This window comes from Talpa occidentalis, unplaced genomic scaffold (genome assembly GCF_014898055.3).
Source record: "Talpa occidentalis isolate TD23 unplaced genomic scaffold, MPIMG_talOcc4v2.1 talOcc4.3, whole genome shotgun sequence".
NCBI classification, from domain to species: Eukaryota; Metazoa; Chordata; class Mammalia; order Eulipotyphla; family Talpidae; genus Talpa; species Talpa occidentalis.
Genome location: NW_023603184.1, coordinates 151,452,998 through 151,466,547, shown reverse-complemented (window position 1 = coordinate 151,466,547; position 13,550 = coordinate 151,452,998). Strand labels below are relative to the sequence as shown.

The 13,550-nt window shown below is 72.6% G+C and overlaps 1 protein-coding gene across 1 annotated transcript; it reads right to left on the bottom strand.

The window, feature by feature from the left end:
• Nucleotides 1–900: 900 nt before the first annotated feature.
• On the bottom strand, nt 901–6,186 carry AGXT (alanine--glyoxylate aminotransferase). The gene is made up of 11 exons (XM_037521947.1): nt 5,990–6,186; nt 5,727–5,919; nt 5,510–5,574; nt 5,002–5,102; nt 4,441–4,511; nt 4,058–4,142; nt 3,123–3,218; nt 2,665–2,734; nt 1,737–1,832; nt 1,406–1,534; nt 901–1,008 (listed from the first exon to the last, which is right to left on the bottom strand). The coding sequence occupies exons 1-11, from the start codon at nt 6,152–6,154 to the stop codon at nt 901–903; spliced, it is 1,179 nt and encodes a 392-aa protein (XP_037377844.1). The 5' UTR covers nt 6,155–6,186.
• Nucleotides 6,187–13,550: the final 7,364 nt, after the last annotated feature.

The window sequence follows — 13,550 nt, the reverse complement described above, 5'->3', positions numbered from 1 at the left end:
AGGCTCAAGCCCAGGAGGGGCAGGACGGAGACCCCTGGCCAGCGAGGCCCCAGCGGCCGGAGCTCCCCTGCGCGCCCACTCGCCCCAGCCCCCCCGTGACTCCCCGCGAGAGCAGAAGACGGGGCACACCCAGCCTCCTCGCGCACCTTACTCTAGCCCCAAGCAGGGCGGCCCAGGCCCGCGCACAGCCCAGCCCCCAGCCCCTCCCCCCGCGCACAGCCCGGCCCCCCTCCCGCACAGCCAGCCCCCCCACAGCCCTGCAGTCCGTCCACCGAGGCTGACTCTGGGGAAACCGACCAGGCAGGGCGGCTAGCAGAACAGAGGCGGGAGCCCCCGGGGGCCGCCGGATTCCACGTTCTGCCCCAAGGGTCCTGCCTGCTCTGACCGCAGCACTGAGGGGGCAGCGTGGGCTCTGGGCAGCCCCGCCTCTCCTGGGGGCCACCAGCACCGCCCGTGGCTCAGGCGCTGCTGCCCACATGGACCGGCAGTATTGGGGCGTCCGTCAGGGACGCCGGGGGCTGCGGGCGTGCACCTGGCTGGGTCTGCAGCTTCCGGGGAGGGCAGAGGGGGTCGGTGAGGGCAAGGGGCAGGGTAAAGGGGCAGAGGTCAGGGGAGCCGGGCAGAGGAGGAGGGCGCTGGGCGGGGGCTGCCCACCCACCCCCGCCACGTCCTTGCTCGCCCGCCTGGACACGGGCCTGCGCCCTAGGCCCCGAGATCAGCCTGAGGCCGTGCGGTCCCCCAGGCAGGGCCGCGGGGCGGGGCAGGGCTGGAGCAGAGGCGCAGCCGCCAGGGCAGGCGAGGGAGCGGAGGCCGGCGGGGTGGGCGGACACTCTTTATTGACTCCTGGGAGGCCGGAGCCCACGCCTGGCGCCTGGCGGCGGTTCTGCGGGCCGCCCCGGGTCACAGCTTGTTCCGGGGACAGTTCTGCAGCGCCTCCTGCAGCGCCTCCGTCAGCCGGTCCACGTTCTCGCGCGTGGCGTTGTAGCCCAGCAGGCCGATGCGCAGCACCTGGCGCGGGCGCAGGCTCAGCCCCGAGCTGGGCACGGGGAGCCCATGGGTGCTGCCCTGGTCCCCCGGAGGGCCCGCCCTGCAGAGCTGTCCTCCCTCTGCCTCGGGGCATCCATATGGGTCATTCAGAACCACCCGCTCAGCGGGCACAGCGGAGCCAGCGGGGGGCAGTGCCGGGGGCAGGGACCAGGGGGCAGGAACCAGGGGGCAGGGGCTGAGGAAGGGCATTGGGGAGAAGCGGAGAAGCCGCTCCCCCACCTCACAGGACTGGGGAGGAGGCGGCTGCCCTTCCCCCAATTCCCAGGCAGCTGCTGACCCCCAGGCCCCACCCCCTGGCCCCTGTGGCCAGCTGCGCCGGTGTGGGAAGCCTTCCCTGCGGCCGGGGCCGGGCACTCACCATGCCCACCGAGGGCCCCAGGCCACCCATGATCTCGATGCCGAAGTGGTCCATGAGGTATTGCAGGATGTCCTTCCACTGGTAGCCGGCGGGCACGGCCACGGTGGTCACGGTGGGCAGCCGCAGGGCCTGTGGGATGCCCGGCCAGCCCAGCGGGGGTCAGGTGGGGGTGGGGAGGAGTAGGGTGCCCCACCTCCAACCACCCGTGCCCCCACGGGGTGTCCAGACACCACCCTGGGCTGGGGAGCTGAGAGGCTCCCGCTCAGAGACCCCCCCCAGCCACCGAGAGGGCCCTGGCCGGAGCCCCCGCCCACCGCCCCGGGCCCCTTACAGGGTCCTTCACGAAGAGCTTCAGGCCCAGCCCCTGCAGACGCCCGTACAGGTACTCGGTGGCCTCCCGGTGCTTCCGCCAGCTGTTCTCCAGGCCCTGCGGGCAGGCGGGCGGTGTGGGCGGCCGGAGCGGGGCCCTCCTGCCCGTGCCGCCCTCCTCCCGCAACGCCGGCTGTGGTGTGGGGCCTGTCCTGGGGGGAGGGGAGGCCTGGGGCTCCCTGGGCGCCCGTGGAGGTAGGTGGGCGAGGGCGGAGGAGACCGGGCGCCAGCCAGTTATTGAGGCCCTGGGGGAGGCGAGGGCACCTGGCTGGAGCAGGGAGCTGCCCAGGGGAGGGGACACGCAGGCAAGAGCGACCAGAACTAGGGCTCGGGCACCCTCCTCCCTCGGGGGTCACGCCCTTGGGGAGGGTCAGGGGAAGGAGGGAAAGAGGGTCGTCCCCACACCCGGGCCCCGGCCCACCTGCCCCCTCGCGGCCCTGCTGCCCCAAGCCCCCACTGTGCTCCACGGGGGCCCGGCCTCCCCTCCACGCTGACGCCCAGACCCGGCTCTCTGTCCTGCTTGTGACCCTGGCGCCCCAGACCCCTCCGTCCCCTGTTGGGGTGGACAGCGGCTGAGGCGGCCAGCGTGGGCAGCAGGGTACTGGGTCCTGTCTCCTGCAGCCTGGGCCACAGAGTGTGGACACTGCCCCCAGCAGAGCCAGGCCCTTGTCACGCGGCCGTGCCTGCCCCAGGACGGACGCTGCTGCAGGACTGTCCACTCTTGATACCGCCCATGCACCTTGGCTGTCCCCCTCGGCGGGGCCCACTCTGCCTCCTGAAGCAACCTGGGCTCACTGCACGGCCTTGTCCCTCCCGCCCCTCGGCCAGCAGGCCCGTCGCCGCCCAGTGGCGTCCCTGGCCGGCTGCCCGGAGCAGCCCCGGAAGCGCACCTGCTCGGCCAGGAGGGCCAGGCTCTCGCGCAGGCTGTACAGGCTGACCACGGGGGTGGTGTGGTGGTACCTGCGGGGGCGGCTGCTTGTCAGGGCTGGGGCCTGGCAGCCTGGCGGGGTCGGGGAGGCTCCCACGGGTCCCACCAGGCACATGGGCAGGGCTCCCTCCCATACTGCCCACGCCCCGGATCTCGGCTCCTGCTGTGGGCGACGTGGCCAAGCTGCCTCACAGAGCCCTGGCTCCCGCGCTCCTGCCCCCAGGTGGGTTAACTGAGTCACAGGGCAGAGGAGCGGGGGCAGGCTGGGCCCAGGTGCTTGCAAGACCGTGGGAAGGGGCGGCCATGGGAGGGCGGTGGGGGCTGGCGGGGCCCTGCCTCGGCCGGGGTGAGGGCCTGACAGGGACTGGAGCCCCGTAAGCAGGCGAGGGGGGTGGATAGAGCCCTGCCCGCCGCCCTCACGTCCGCGGCTGGTCGTCGCAGCCCCAGAAGTTGCCCAGCAGCTTGATGTCCAGGTAGAAGGAGAAAGGCTTCGTCTTGCGGGCGTCGATCTTGCTCCTGGGGGAGAAGTGGCCTGAGCGCCTGGCGGCTGCAGAGTCCGAGGCCCAGCCGGCACCTGGTGCTGCAGGCGTGTTTGCGCCCAGGGGCCAGCACGGCACCCCCGGGGTCCAGCCCCTTCCCCAAGTCTGGTGACCCCCTCTCCAAGCCCGAAACGCACCTGCTCGCACAGCTCCAGGCGGCAAGGCCGGCCCGACCTCAGGCCCGGCCCCCCACCTCACCAGCACACAAGCCCCGGTCCCACCGGGGGTGTCTGTGAGGTCCTGGGTGCGGCCGCGGCAGGAGCCTTCTGGGCCTGACCCGTCTCCTCCCGCCCCCACCCAGCCTGGCGCGGGTCTGGACCCCGGGATGTGGGGACTCCCGCTGGGGCTGCAGTGGGCCCAGGCGTCCTTGTCCTCCGGCTCAGCTCCCGGCACCTGGCGGGGGGCGGAGGGAGGCCGGCTCGCCTCGTCCCGACGCCAGGGCCAGGCCGCGTCCCACACAAGCCCAAGCCCCTGTGAAGAGCATCTCCCTGCAGCCAGCATGGCCACCTGTGCCCAGGCCCTCACCGCCTCGGCCTCGGCCACCGCTCCCCAGCCCGAGCTCGGGCGCCTGCTGGGGGCACCTGTCTGGGGCACCGGCCCAGGGGTGCTTGCTGGGGGCACCTACAGAGGGGTTCCTGCCGAGGGTACCTGTTGGGGGGCACCTCTGGGGGTTTCTGCTGGGGGTACCTGCGGGGGGCACCTGCCGGGGGTATCTGCAGGGGGAACCTTGCGGGGACACCTGCCAGGGCAGGGCTGGAGGCCCTCTGAGCGTGCCCCTTCTCCCCCCAGCCCTGGGGGCCCAGCACCCACACTCACTTGGCCTTCTCACTGAAGGAGATAATCGAGGTGCCTGGGGGGGCATTCAGGGCCTTCTGGGACCCCGAATACAGGATATCGATGCCTGTGGGGTGAGAGCCACACTTGAGGTCAGGCCCCTCCGGGGGGGGGGGCCCTGCTGCCCAGGACACACCCACCAAGGCTCCGAACGGGTGGGGGGGCTGCTCCCTGGGGTAGGGGACAGCCAGGCCCCTGGTGGCCGAGCCCCCGCAGGGGCAGGCAGGGGTCTGCAGAAGTGCCCCCCCGGGGATGGGCTGGCCTGGAGGAGGAGGCGGCCCCGACAGCTGCGGCGGCTCTGCCCACCCAGAGGCTCTGGCCCAGCCTGCTCCCGCCCGCCCGGCCCGCGGTGCTGCGCGCCCCACCTTGCTGGTCCATGTAGATGGGGGCCCCGCCCAGAGATGCCACCGAGTCCACCAGGAGCAGACACCCGTACCTGGGTGGGCGCAGAGAGCAGGGAGGGCTCATGCTCCGCCCGGGTCCAGGCGGCCCCCCGCACCTCCAGGCTTCCGCCTGGATCCCTGGACAGGCAGAGGGGGCCTCGGGGGTCGAGCCCAGGGGGCTGCTGCCGCGCTCGGCCAGCACAGCCTGGTCAGCTTGGGGCCGCGCCCCATCCTGGAGCAGCGGTGACGACAGCCTCGCGTCGCCCAGCAGCCACGCCCGTCTCCGGACCCTGCCGGGTGCCGGGTGGCCACGGCGGGCTCAAGCCCCCACCAGACCAGAGCAGGCCTGAGGTGGGGGGCCCATCCAGCCTCGGCCCTGTGCCCCATGTGTGGGGGCGGGGGTGGGGAGGGCTCTGGGGAGGTTGGCCCCTAGGCCTGGACCCGGGGCAGGGTCAGCTCGGAGCCCGCCCCTCTGAGGACCCGGGGGGGCCCCGGCCACACTGCAGGCAGGCCGCGTGGCCGGGGGGCAGGCGGGGGGCCCACCTGTGGCAGAGCTCCCCGTAGCCGTCCAGGGGCTGCAGGATGCCGCTCGAGGACTCCCCGTGGGTCAGGAAGAGCAGCACCGGCTTGTGCTGGGCCAGGCCCTGGGGACAGAGGAGCCGGCTGAGGCCCAGCGGGGCCCCAAGGTCTGCTCCTGGGCAGGGGCCCCCGGGACAGTGACCTGGTGGGCGGCGCCTGCCACCCCTCTGCTGGCACTGGGGCGGCTCCCAGAGGAGGGCTTGGCCCGGAGACAGGCGCGACCCAGACCCCCTGTGGCGCCTGCCGCCAGCGAGAGGCCAGCCGCGTCCCCGGGTCTGGCTGGTTGGGACTGACCCCGGGGCCCTCCTCTGGCCTCCAGGGGTCAGGGCTTTTGGCTCTGCAGACCCCTGACAGGATTCCCACCCGCCGGCCCCCAAGGCATGTACCCCAGCTGGGAGAGCCGAGGACCCCAGGGCCCCACCCCCGCCCGGAGCCGGCCCTGGAACCTGCCGCTGCCCCCGGCCCCCGGTACCTTTTCCACATCTTGCAGCGTGAAGTAGCTTCCAGGGCCCTTGACCATCGGGTGCACACGGGCTTCTGGGGGCAGGGCAGAGAGGGTGTGACCCCGTGTGCACACTGCAGGCCCTGGTGTTGGGGAGCAGAGGGCCTGGAGGGGCAGTGGCTGGGGGTGGGGGGACGCCCGGGAGGGGCCCTGGGGAGGGGGGCACGGGCGAGGGTGTCCAGCTCACTGATGCGCTCGGCGATTTCCACGGCCCGCTGCCCCCACATGCCGTTGACCCCGACCAGGAAGGAGTCCCCCGGCTCCAGGATGTTGACCAGGGCAGCCTCGAGGGCGCAGTGGCCGGAGCCGCTCAAGGCCAGCGTCAGGCGGTTCTGCGTCTGGAACACGTACTGGACGCCTTGCTTGATCTCGTCCATTATCTGGGGGGACACGCGGGTCAGGCCCTCGTCCTTGTGCTGAGCGAGGGGCGGCCGGGCGGCCCACACCCACCTGGAACATCTCCTTGTGCACGTGGCCGATCATCTGCTGGCCGCCGGCCGCCAGCACACGGGGCGCCAGGTTGGCGGGGCCGGGCCCCAGCAGCAGCCGGCTGGGGAGGGTCAGGGGCCGGAGCAGCGCCGGGGGCGGGGGCACCCGCAGCTGGTGGGTGGCCATGGTCCGCGCCCGGGCGGCCGCCTGGGGCCCAGGGCCGCGCCGGCCACACGCAGCACGCACAGCATCGCCCTGCGGCCGCGGGGATCGCCGGTCGATGGCGGTCGATGGCTCCGGCTCCTCCTTGTTTGTGCTGCGACCTGACCCTCCGCACACTCACCCGTGTGTCGGGGCCGGGCGGGGGAGGAGCCCGGGAGCCGCAGACACGGCCAACAGCCCACTGCCCGTGCCTGCCCCCCGCGGCCAGGGCGGTGTCCAGGCCGGGGGGCCGCCGCGTGATGGGGCGGCACGGCCCAGAGGGCCCTTGCTGGCGGGCAGGCGGCCCAGACCCGGGTAGCTGACCCGTGCCCTGCGTGTGTCCACGTGCGCCTGTGTCTGCACGTGTGCCGCTCTGCGGGGGTCGTGAGTCACACGTGTGCGTGTGTATGCCAAGTGTGCCAACACCCCCAGGCCGCGCCCCGTCCCCATCCTTCTGGAAGGAGCTGCTCCTCTGCCTCCCCCCAGGGCCCGGGGTCGCAGCCCGCTGTCCCCTTGCGGGCCGTGCAGGAGCCTCCTCGCCCCAGCCCGCCGGAGGGGAGGGGGAATCACGCAGGCTGCTCCCACACTTCTCCCAGGCCCGATGGGTCCTGTGGCGAGGGGACCCCGTCCCGCCCTCAGCACCTGCCCCTGACCCCACGCCCCTTGGCACTCGCCGCGGGCCCAGGGCCCTTAGCTAAGCAGGCGTTTCAGCCTGTGCGCCCGGACACCCTCGCAGGCCTGAGGGCAGGGTCCCTGTCCGTCACCTGGGACAGGAGGAACCAGCCTCGTGGGCTGGACCAGGGCGCCTAGCAGGGGCAGGTGCATCCCCGCGGGCCCAGGCCTGCGCCCTCACCCTCTGCGCCTCCAGGCCGGGAGCCAGCGGGAGACCCCCACCCTCCTCCCTGCACATGTGCCGGGGGACATGTCTTTCTACTGTCCCCAAAAGCCTCCCCTTGGGCTTGGACTCCTCCAGGAGGGTCCGGCCAGGCTGGGCCCACTAGGAGCCTAGTCCACCTCATGGACCGGGGACCTCCTTCCTGTCGGGGTCAAGGGCATGTGGGGCAGCGGGCCGGGACATCAGGGAGCCCATGAGTGAGCGGATGGGTCGGGATGTGGCCCTTCGCTCCATCCTTCCCAAAGCCCCCCACAAAGCCTGGCACCCCCTCCCCTGCCTCCTGGGGGCCAAGAGGAGAGCCGGGTGGCCCGGAGGCTCCAGGAAAAGGCTGAGGTGGAGTGGGGTGTCAGAGCTGAGCCTGGAGCCTGGCAGGGACCCCTGGGAGGGGGGGGCGGTCTGTGGGGCTTCCAGGGCTGGCCAGGCCCGCCGTGCAACCCCCAGGGAGCAGGCCCAGCTCAGCGCTGCCTGCGCCAGGTGAGGGTCGCCCAGGGAGCTGACGGCCTCTGCCAGCCTGCGCGTGTCCACTCTGCTTGGCCCTCAGGCTGTGTCCAGCGCTGCCCTCCACTGGCGGCCACCTGGGATGCCCTCTGTCACGCGCGGGCCGCAGGGCGACGGCCTTGCTTCCTTGGAGCCACGTGCAGGTGCCTCACGTGCAGGGCTGAGGCCGGGTGGACCCACCGCCCGCAGCGGGCAGCCTGCTTGCTCCAGCAGGGGCGTGAGCGCAGCGGGAGGCGCTGTTGCAATCTGGGGGGCGGCTCCCCAGGCTCAGCCACCATTGGGAGCTGGGGCCGGGCGTGGGCGAACAGCAGGGCAACTAAGTGACCTTTGTTCCCCCAGGAGCCCCGCAGATAAGGGCCACCTGGCCAGCTGGACCAGAAGTGGGGCCTCAATGCCCAGCCAGTGGCTGTGCCTGCCCAGCCCCCGGGCAGCCCCGCCCGTGCCAGCCCCTCTGCAGGGCAGGGACCCTACAGGTGGACAGGACCTGGATGAGACCCTCTGCTGGCCACGCCCCTCACCTCCGCCCTGGCACCCACGGCGGGTGTGGTACTCCAGGGGAGCCTCCGAGGACCGTGCCGTCCCCTCCTGTACCCACCCGGCTCCAATCAGCGCGCAGAGGATGGGGGGGTAGTCCCTTGCCCAGCGCCAGAGCAGGGGCCAGTGGGCCGCCAGGCAAGCCTGGCCTCCTCGGGGCAGGACAGGCACCGCCCAGCACAGCTGCGCAGGTCACCATCCCGGGCCATGCCCTGCTGGGGCGCCCAGTGTCCCCTGAGCGGGCACCAGGTGCTCACTTAGCGGTGAGGCGGTGCTGCCAGCGCCCTGGTGCGCCTCGGACACCGATGGGGTGGGGCACCCCCACTTGCGGGTCTGAGGAGCAGCTGCGGGGGGAGGGATGAGGGTGGGACAGAGAGTGGGGTGGGGCCGCGGGGCCATGAGCGTCCTGCTGTCCAGGTGCAGCCCCGGGGTGAGACTGGCGGGAGGGTCGGGCCCCCCTGCAGCGGCCAGGCACCGGGTGGGGACGACCTCAGAGCCCTGTGAGGCGCCCAGCCCCGCCCTCCCCTCCCGTCCCAGCCCCTGCCCTGTCCTCCCCTCCCCCACTCTCCCCACACTGGCCCCTGCGCTGCCCACCTGGGATGCAGCCAGAGGCCCTGGGGACGGCCAGCCGGCATGAGGCTGGCACCCTGGGCTGCTGCAGTGTCTCTCAACGCTCCTTATTTCCATTTTCACACCACAAGCTTTTTGACACTTTGCTGCAGCAGAGACAGAGTGGACGGGGCCCTCTGGGTCCGGTCCTCCCAGGTGGCCTCTGCCACCCAGTTTGCTGGGGACTGGCCAGGCCCAGGCCGCCTGCCCTGCCCCACAGCCCGGGGCGGCCCCAGGGCTTCTCCGCCTCTTCTGTGCAGTCTCCGGGCCGGTGCGGACACGCTGGGGCTGCGGCAGGTCTGCGACAAGCCTGCTCACCGGCCGCCCGGCTGGGGTCTCCTGGGGGGCCCGCGCGCCACGCTGGGGCTGAAGCAGGGCTCGGGAGCCACAGGGTGAGAGGCTGCCGAGACCCCCTGTTCACACGCGGGCTCTGGGCTTAGGGCTCCTGCATGCTGCAGTCCCGCCGCAGGGACACCGAGCGGGACCTGGGAGAGTCCGAGGGAGGCCCAGCTGGCCAGCGCCACCTCCCCACTCAGGGCCTGTCCACCTGGCACCCCTGCCGCGTGCTGATTGGTCGCGACCAGCACGAGTGTCCATGAAGCAAAGGGTGGCTCTGAGCCCGGCCGGGCGCTCCTGGGTGCTCGGGCTCTGCCTGCCTGCCTGCAGGGGTGCTCCCCTCTTTGGGCTGCTGTGGATGGAGGGGGTGGACATGGGTGTGGCGTCCACTTCTTTGGGGTGTTCGCCCAGCGTGGGGCTGGTGGGTCACGTGGCAGTCCCATGTCTGAACTGTTTCATCCGCGCCCGCAGCCAGCTGTGCCCCCTGCTCTGCGCCCCTAAGAGTGCAGGGGCAGCGGCCCCTGATGGTGGGGAGCTTTGACGGTGGGGACCCCTGACAGTGGGCTGCGGTGGGAGTCCCTCCGGGGAGCGCCCAGAGGGGCCCGGCACACCAGGGCCGTGGGGTGCCTCACGCTCTCTGCCCCCGAGGGCAGCTTCCATGCTCTCCCCTGGCAAGAGATACGGCGGTAGCTGGGCCAGGGAGGCCCACGGAGGACATGCCACCCACGGCTGCCGAGCAATGCGCCCCACATCAGCCGCCACCCGCTGCCCGCTTTGGCTTGATCAAACACCGAGTCAGCACTGCCAGCCTCCCAGCAGGTCCCAGGCCCAGCCTGCGAGGCCAGCCAGGGTGGGGGTGGGGCGCCCAGGGCCCCTCAGCTGGGGGGGATCTGGCTCGCTCTGGCCCCCTCTCCTGCAGGCTGCACACAGGCCATGTGGTCAGGCGACGGTACTGCGGTGAGCGGGCAGCTGGGAGAGCTGTCCCGCAGGTTGCAGGCACCAGCCTCCCCCACTGCCTCGCCTGTCTTCGGGGGCAGGGGGCCTGTGGACAGCGCACCAGCCACCGGCTTCCCCCCTCTCCTGAGGCTGCGCCCTGCAGCTCGGCCTGGGGAGAAGCTGGGGGGGGGCATCTGCGGGGGCCTGGCTCCCGCACGGGCCCTGCAGCACCCCTGGGCGCAGGGCCTCTCCCGGCCGCTGTGAATACCGCAGGCTGGGTGTCCCGGGCAGGCTGGGTGTCCCGGGCAGGCTGGGTGTCCCGGGCAGGCTGGGTGTCCCGGGCAGGCTGGGTGTCCCGGGCAGGTGTCCCGGGCAGGTGCTCCATCCAGTGGTGGCCGCGGGAGCTGCGTGGCGGGAGAGGCTCCCCACCGCTTTGGGAACCGGGCATTCGCGCCTGGTGAGCTGGGCAGGGGCTGCAGGGGCAGGTGGGCCTGGGCCCTCCGCCAGCCTGGGGAGGTCCGTGGACAGGGGCCAGGCTCAGGCCAGGGGACGCCGCCACAGGTGCCGGGCTGGGCCCCGCCGGGGCGGCGGTGCAGGGACGGGAGGGGCGGGTGAGGGCCGCCCAGCGGGGCCGGCCCTTTGTCTTCCCGCCCTGCCTCAGGTCCTCGGCGCGGGACACAGCGCGGGCCGCCCAGGCCTGGGTCCGGCACCGCATGGCCGCGCAGCTGGAGCCCAGAGAGCCCCCGCCGGGGCCGGCCCCGCTCCCGGGCCCTGGACTCGGCGCTGACCCGCGGGCCGCGCTCCCCAGCCCGGAGCGTGGCCCCGGCCCGGGGGACCTGCCCCCAGGGCGGCTGGGATGCGCTGCCCGCCGAGCCGGGTGGACACGCCCCGCCATTGCCAAGGCAGCGGCGTTGCCCGGCAGCGCCCGGCACCCACGGACGGCCCCGGGGATGGTTGCCGAGGCAACGCGGCAGCAGCACCCGGGCTGGGGCCTGGGGACGGCCCCCTCGGGGCGGGGCTTCCTCGCAGGGGCGGGGCTTCCTCGCAGGGGCGGGGCTTCCTCGCAGGGCGGGGCTTCCTCGCAGGGGCGGGGCTTCCTCGCAGGGGCGGGGTCTTAGGGGCGGGGCCGCGCATCCGCCCGTGGTCCGTCCTGCCTCAGCCCACAGGACTGGTCCCTGGGGTCAGCGTGGGCAGGTCCTGGGCCTGGGCCGGCAGGTCCCGGTGGGGTGGGGTGCAGGGGCGCCCCAGTATTCTTCCAATACTGGTTCGGGGTCTGGTCCTCCTGCACTTTGGGGAATTCCAGGTAGCCCGCGGGTGGGCGCCTCGCCACCCCCCACCCCCACAGGCCCCCTCCCCCGGCTTCTCCCCCCGCCCAGCTGCAGGAAGGTCCGGCCCCATGTCTGGGGGTGCAGGAGCTAGAGCCGTGGTTCTGGCGGGACCTATATGCTGCCAGGGCGGGGGCAGAAGTTCTGTGGTGTTTGGGCTCAGAGGGGAGGCCCACGAGCGGTCAGCACCCAGGAAGCCTCAGGGAGGGGCTCAGGCAGGAGGACAGGGCTGGGCTGCACCTGCCGGGAGGCACACGGAACAAGAAGCCAGTGGACATGGAGGCCGGGGAGCTCACAGGGCTGGAAGCCCTGCCGGGAAGGGCCTGAACGCCGCAGCTTCTCCCACCGGCCTCTCCCACCAGCCGCTGCCCAGCAGGCCCTGCAGGCGCCGCTCCGGCCTCCGCGGGGCGCCAGGCGTCTGAGCGGGACAAATGCGGGAAACGTGTCCCGGAGCTGGGTTAATTCCGAACATGAAAGTGAGAACTGAAAACAGAGGCGTGTTCGAGGGACTCGCTGGGAACGTGGCCCTGTCAGCGCGAGGGGAGGGCAGGGCGGGCGGTGGGCATCCAGGAGAGCGGGCTGAGAAACCCGCAGGGCTGGCCCAGCGAGGCGCCTTTGGGAAAGGGCTGGAGAATAAGAACTGAAAAGCTGCGCGGCGCCCACACAGATGAGCGCCAGCCACGCCCGCAGCCTCCTCCTGCGTGACGTCAATTAGCGGGCAGGCCGGGCCAGGGCACCCGTGGGCAGGACCCGAGCTTCTGCGGCCACTGTCCACCAAGCCCCGCAGGCCACGCTCCGCAAGCTCTGACCAGTGCTCGGGGTCCTGACCGAGAGCCAATGATTTAACGGTCCAGGCAAACTCACTTGGGTTCCCTCAACTCCCCACCACGCGGTGGGCAGCCCACACCACTCGCATGCGTGGGACAAAAGCCGGACCCAGAGTCTGCCCCGAGGCTCAGCTCCGGGGATCCCCGCCCTGGGGTCCGCCCCAGGTGGCCATGGGTGCCCCACCCCAGCGGTCCCTCAGCTGAGGTGATGAAAGCACCACCAGGTCTGGGGAGGTGGGGGGGCAGGGCGGAGGTCATGGGTGGGCGCCGAGGTCCTGCTCCTCACCCCACCCCGGGGCCGCACTGCCCCCCACCCCGTCACCTCTGTAAATAACCCCTCATCATACCCTCCCTAATGCCCCCGGTGCCTCCCGCCTGGGGCGGCGCCCTGCTGGGCAGGCTGCTGGCAGATGATGAGGCAATTCGATGAGAAACCGGTCACAAAGCTGGCTGCGGGGGCCACGCTCCCCAAGTGGATGGCGTGGATTGAGTGACCCGCAGGCTCTGACCCTAGGGTTTGAAAGAATCCCAGGGACGGGAAGAAACACCTCGGTCTGAACGACAGTGAGACTGGGAATGGCCACTTTTGCGAGAGCCCGCTGGGGGCTGCAGAAGGAGACTGGCTATCGGGGGACCCCCAGAAGGCAGACAGCAGCAGCGACGGCTAGTCGTGAGAGCAGGACGGAGCCGCCGGCCCGAAGGACGGGAGGGAAGGGCGGGAGAGAAGGGTCCGTCCCTGAAAATGTCTACACATATTAAAAGAGAAAATGGCAAAACCTCCACCAAAATAGGAAACAGAACGGAGAAAGGAATGGAGATCAGAGCCCACAGTTCAACCACGGACACCGCGGCCGCTCGGTCCTGAGAACAGAACATGCTCAGCTGGGCTCAAGAAAGAGAGAACGCGGCGGGGGGATGACAGAGACCCCCACGCACCCGCAGCCCCGGTGCGCCCCGACGCGCCCTGACCCCCGCGCACCCCCATGTGTCCCCCCACCCCCTCCCGTTGCTGCTCCGGACAGAGCCTGGAAGGGCGAGGCGCCCCGGCCGGCTCCTCCCCACCTGCCCGAAAAGCACCTGCCCGGCGGCGGCGGCACCTCCTGGGAGCACCGGCCCTGCCGGGCGGGGGCGCGGGGTGCGGGCGCCGCGGCGGGCGGGACGGACGGGGTGTCCCGGCTGCGCTGACGTCACCGCACCCACCGCACTGCGGCTCGCGGGGCGCCGGCCCGGGGCTTTGTGGGGGTTGGGGGAGGGACACGCGGCTGGCGGCCTGCGCGCGCCCGCCCCTGGGGACCCCGAAAGCAGGCCGGGGCGGTGGCCGAGGGAAGGGGCGCGGGTGCCGCCGGAGGGGGCGGCGGGTGCGCGGCGGCTGCCTCCTCCCCGGGCGGCGGGCGGGGCGGCACCGGCCGGGGCACCTGTTA

Excerpts from the sequence above, each read along its gene's own strand:
- AGXT (XM_037521947.1), bottom strand. The coding sequence starts at position 6,154 with ATGGCCACCCACCAGCTGCGGGTGCCCCCGCCCCCGGCGCTGCTCCGG. Across the intron at positions 4,512-5,001 it reads TACGGGGAGCTCTGCCACAG|GTACGGGTGTCTGCTCCTGG; the intron begins GTGGGCCCCCCG and ends GCGCCCACCCAG. Across the intron at positions 2,735-3,122 it reads TGCGACGACCAGCCGCGGAC|GTACCACCACACCACCCCCG; the intron begins GTGAGGGCGGCG and ends CCGCCCCCGCAG.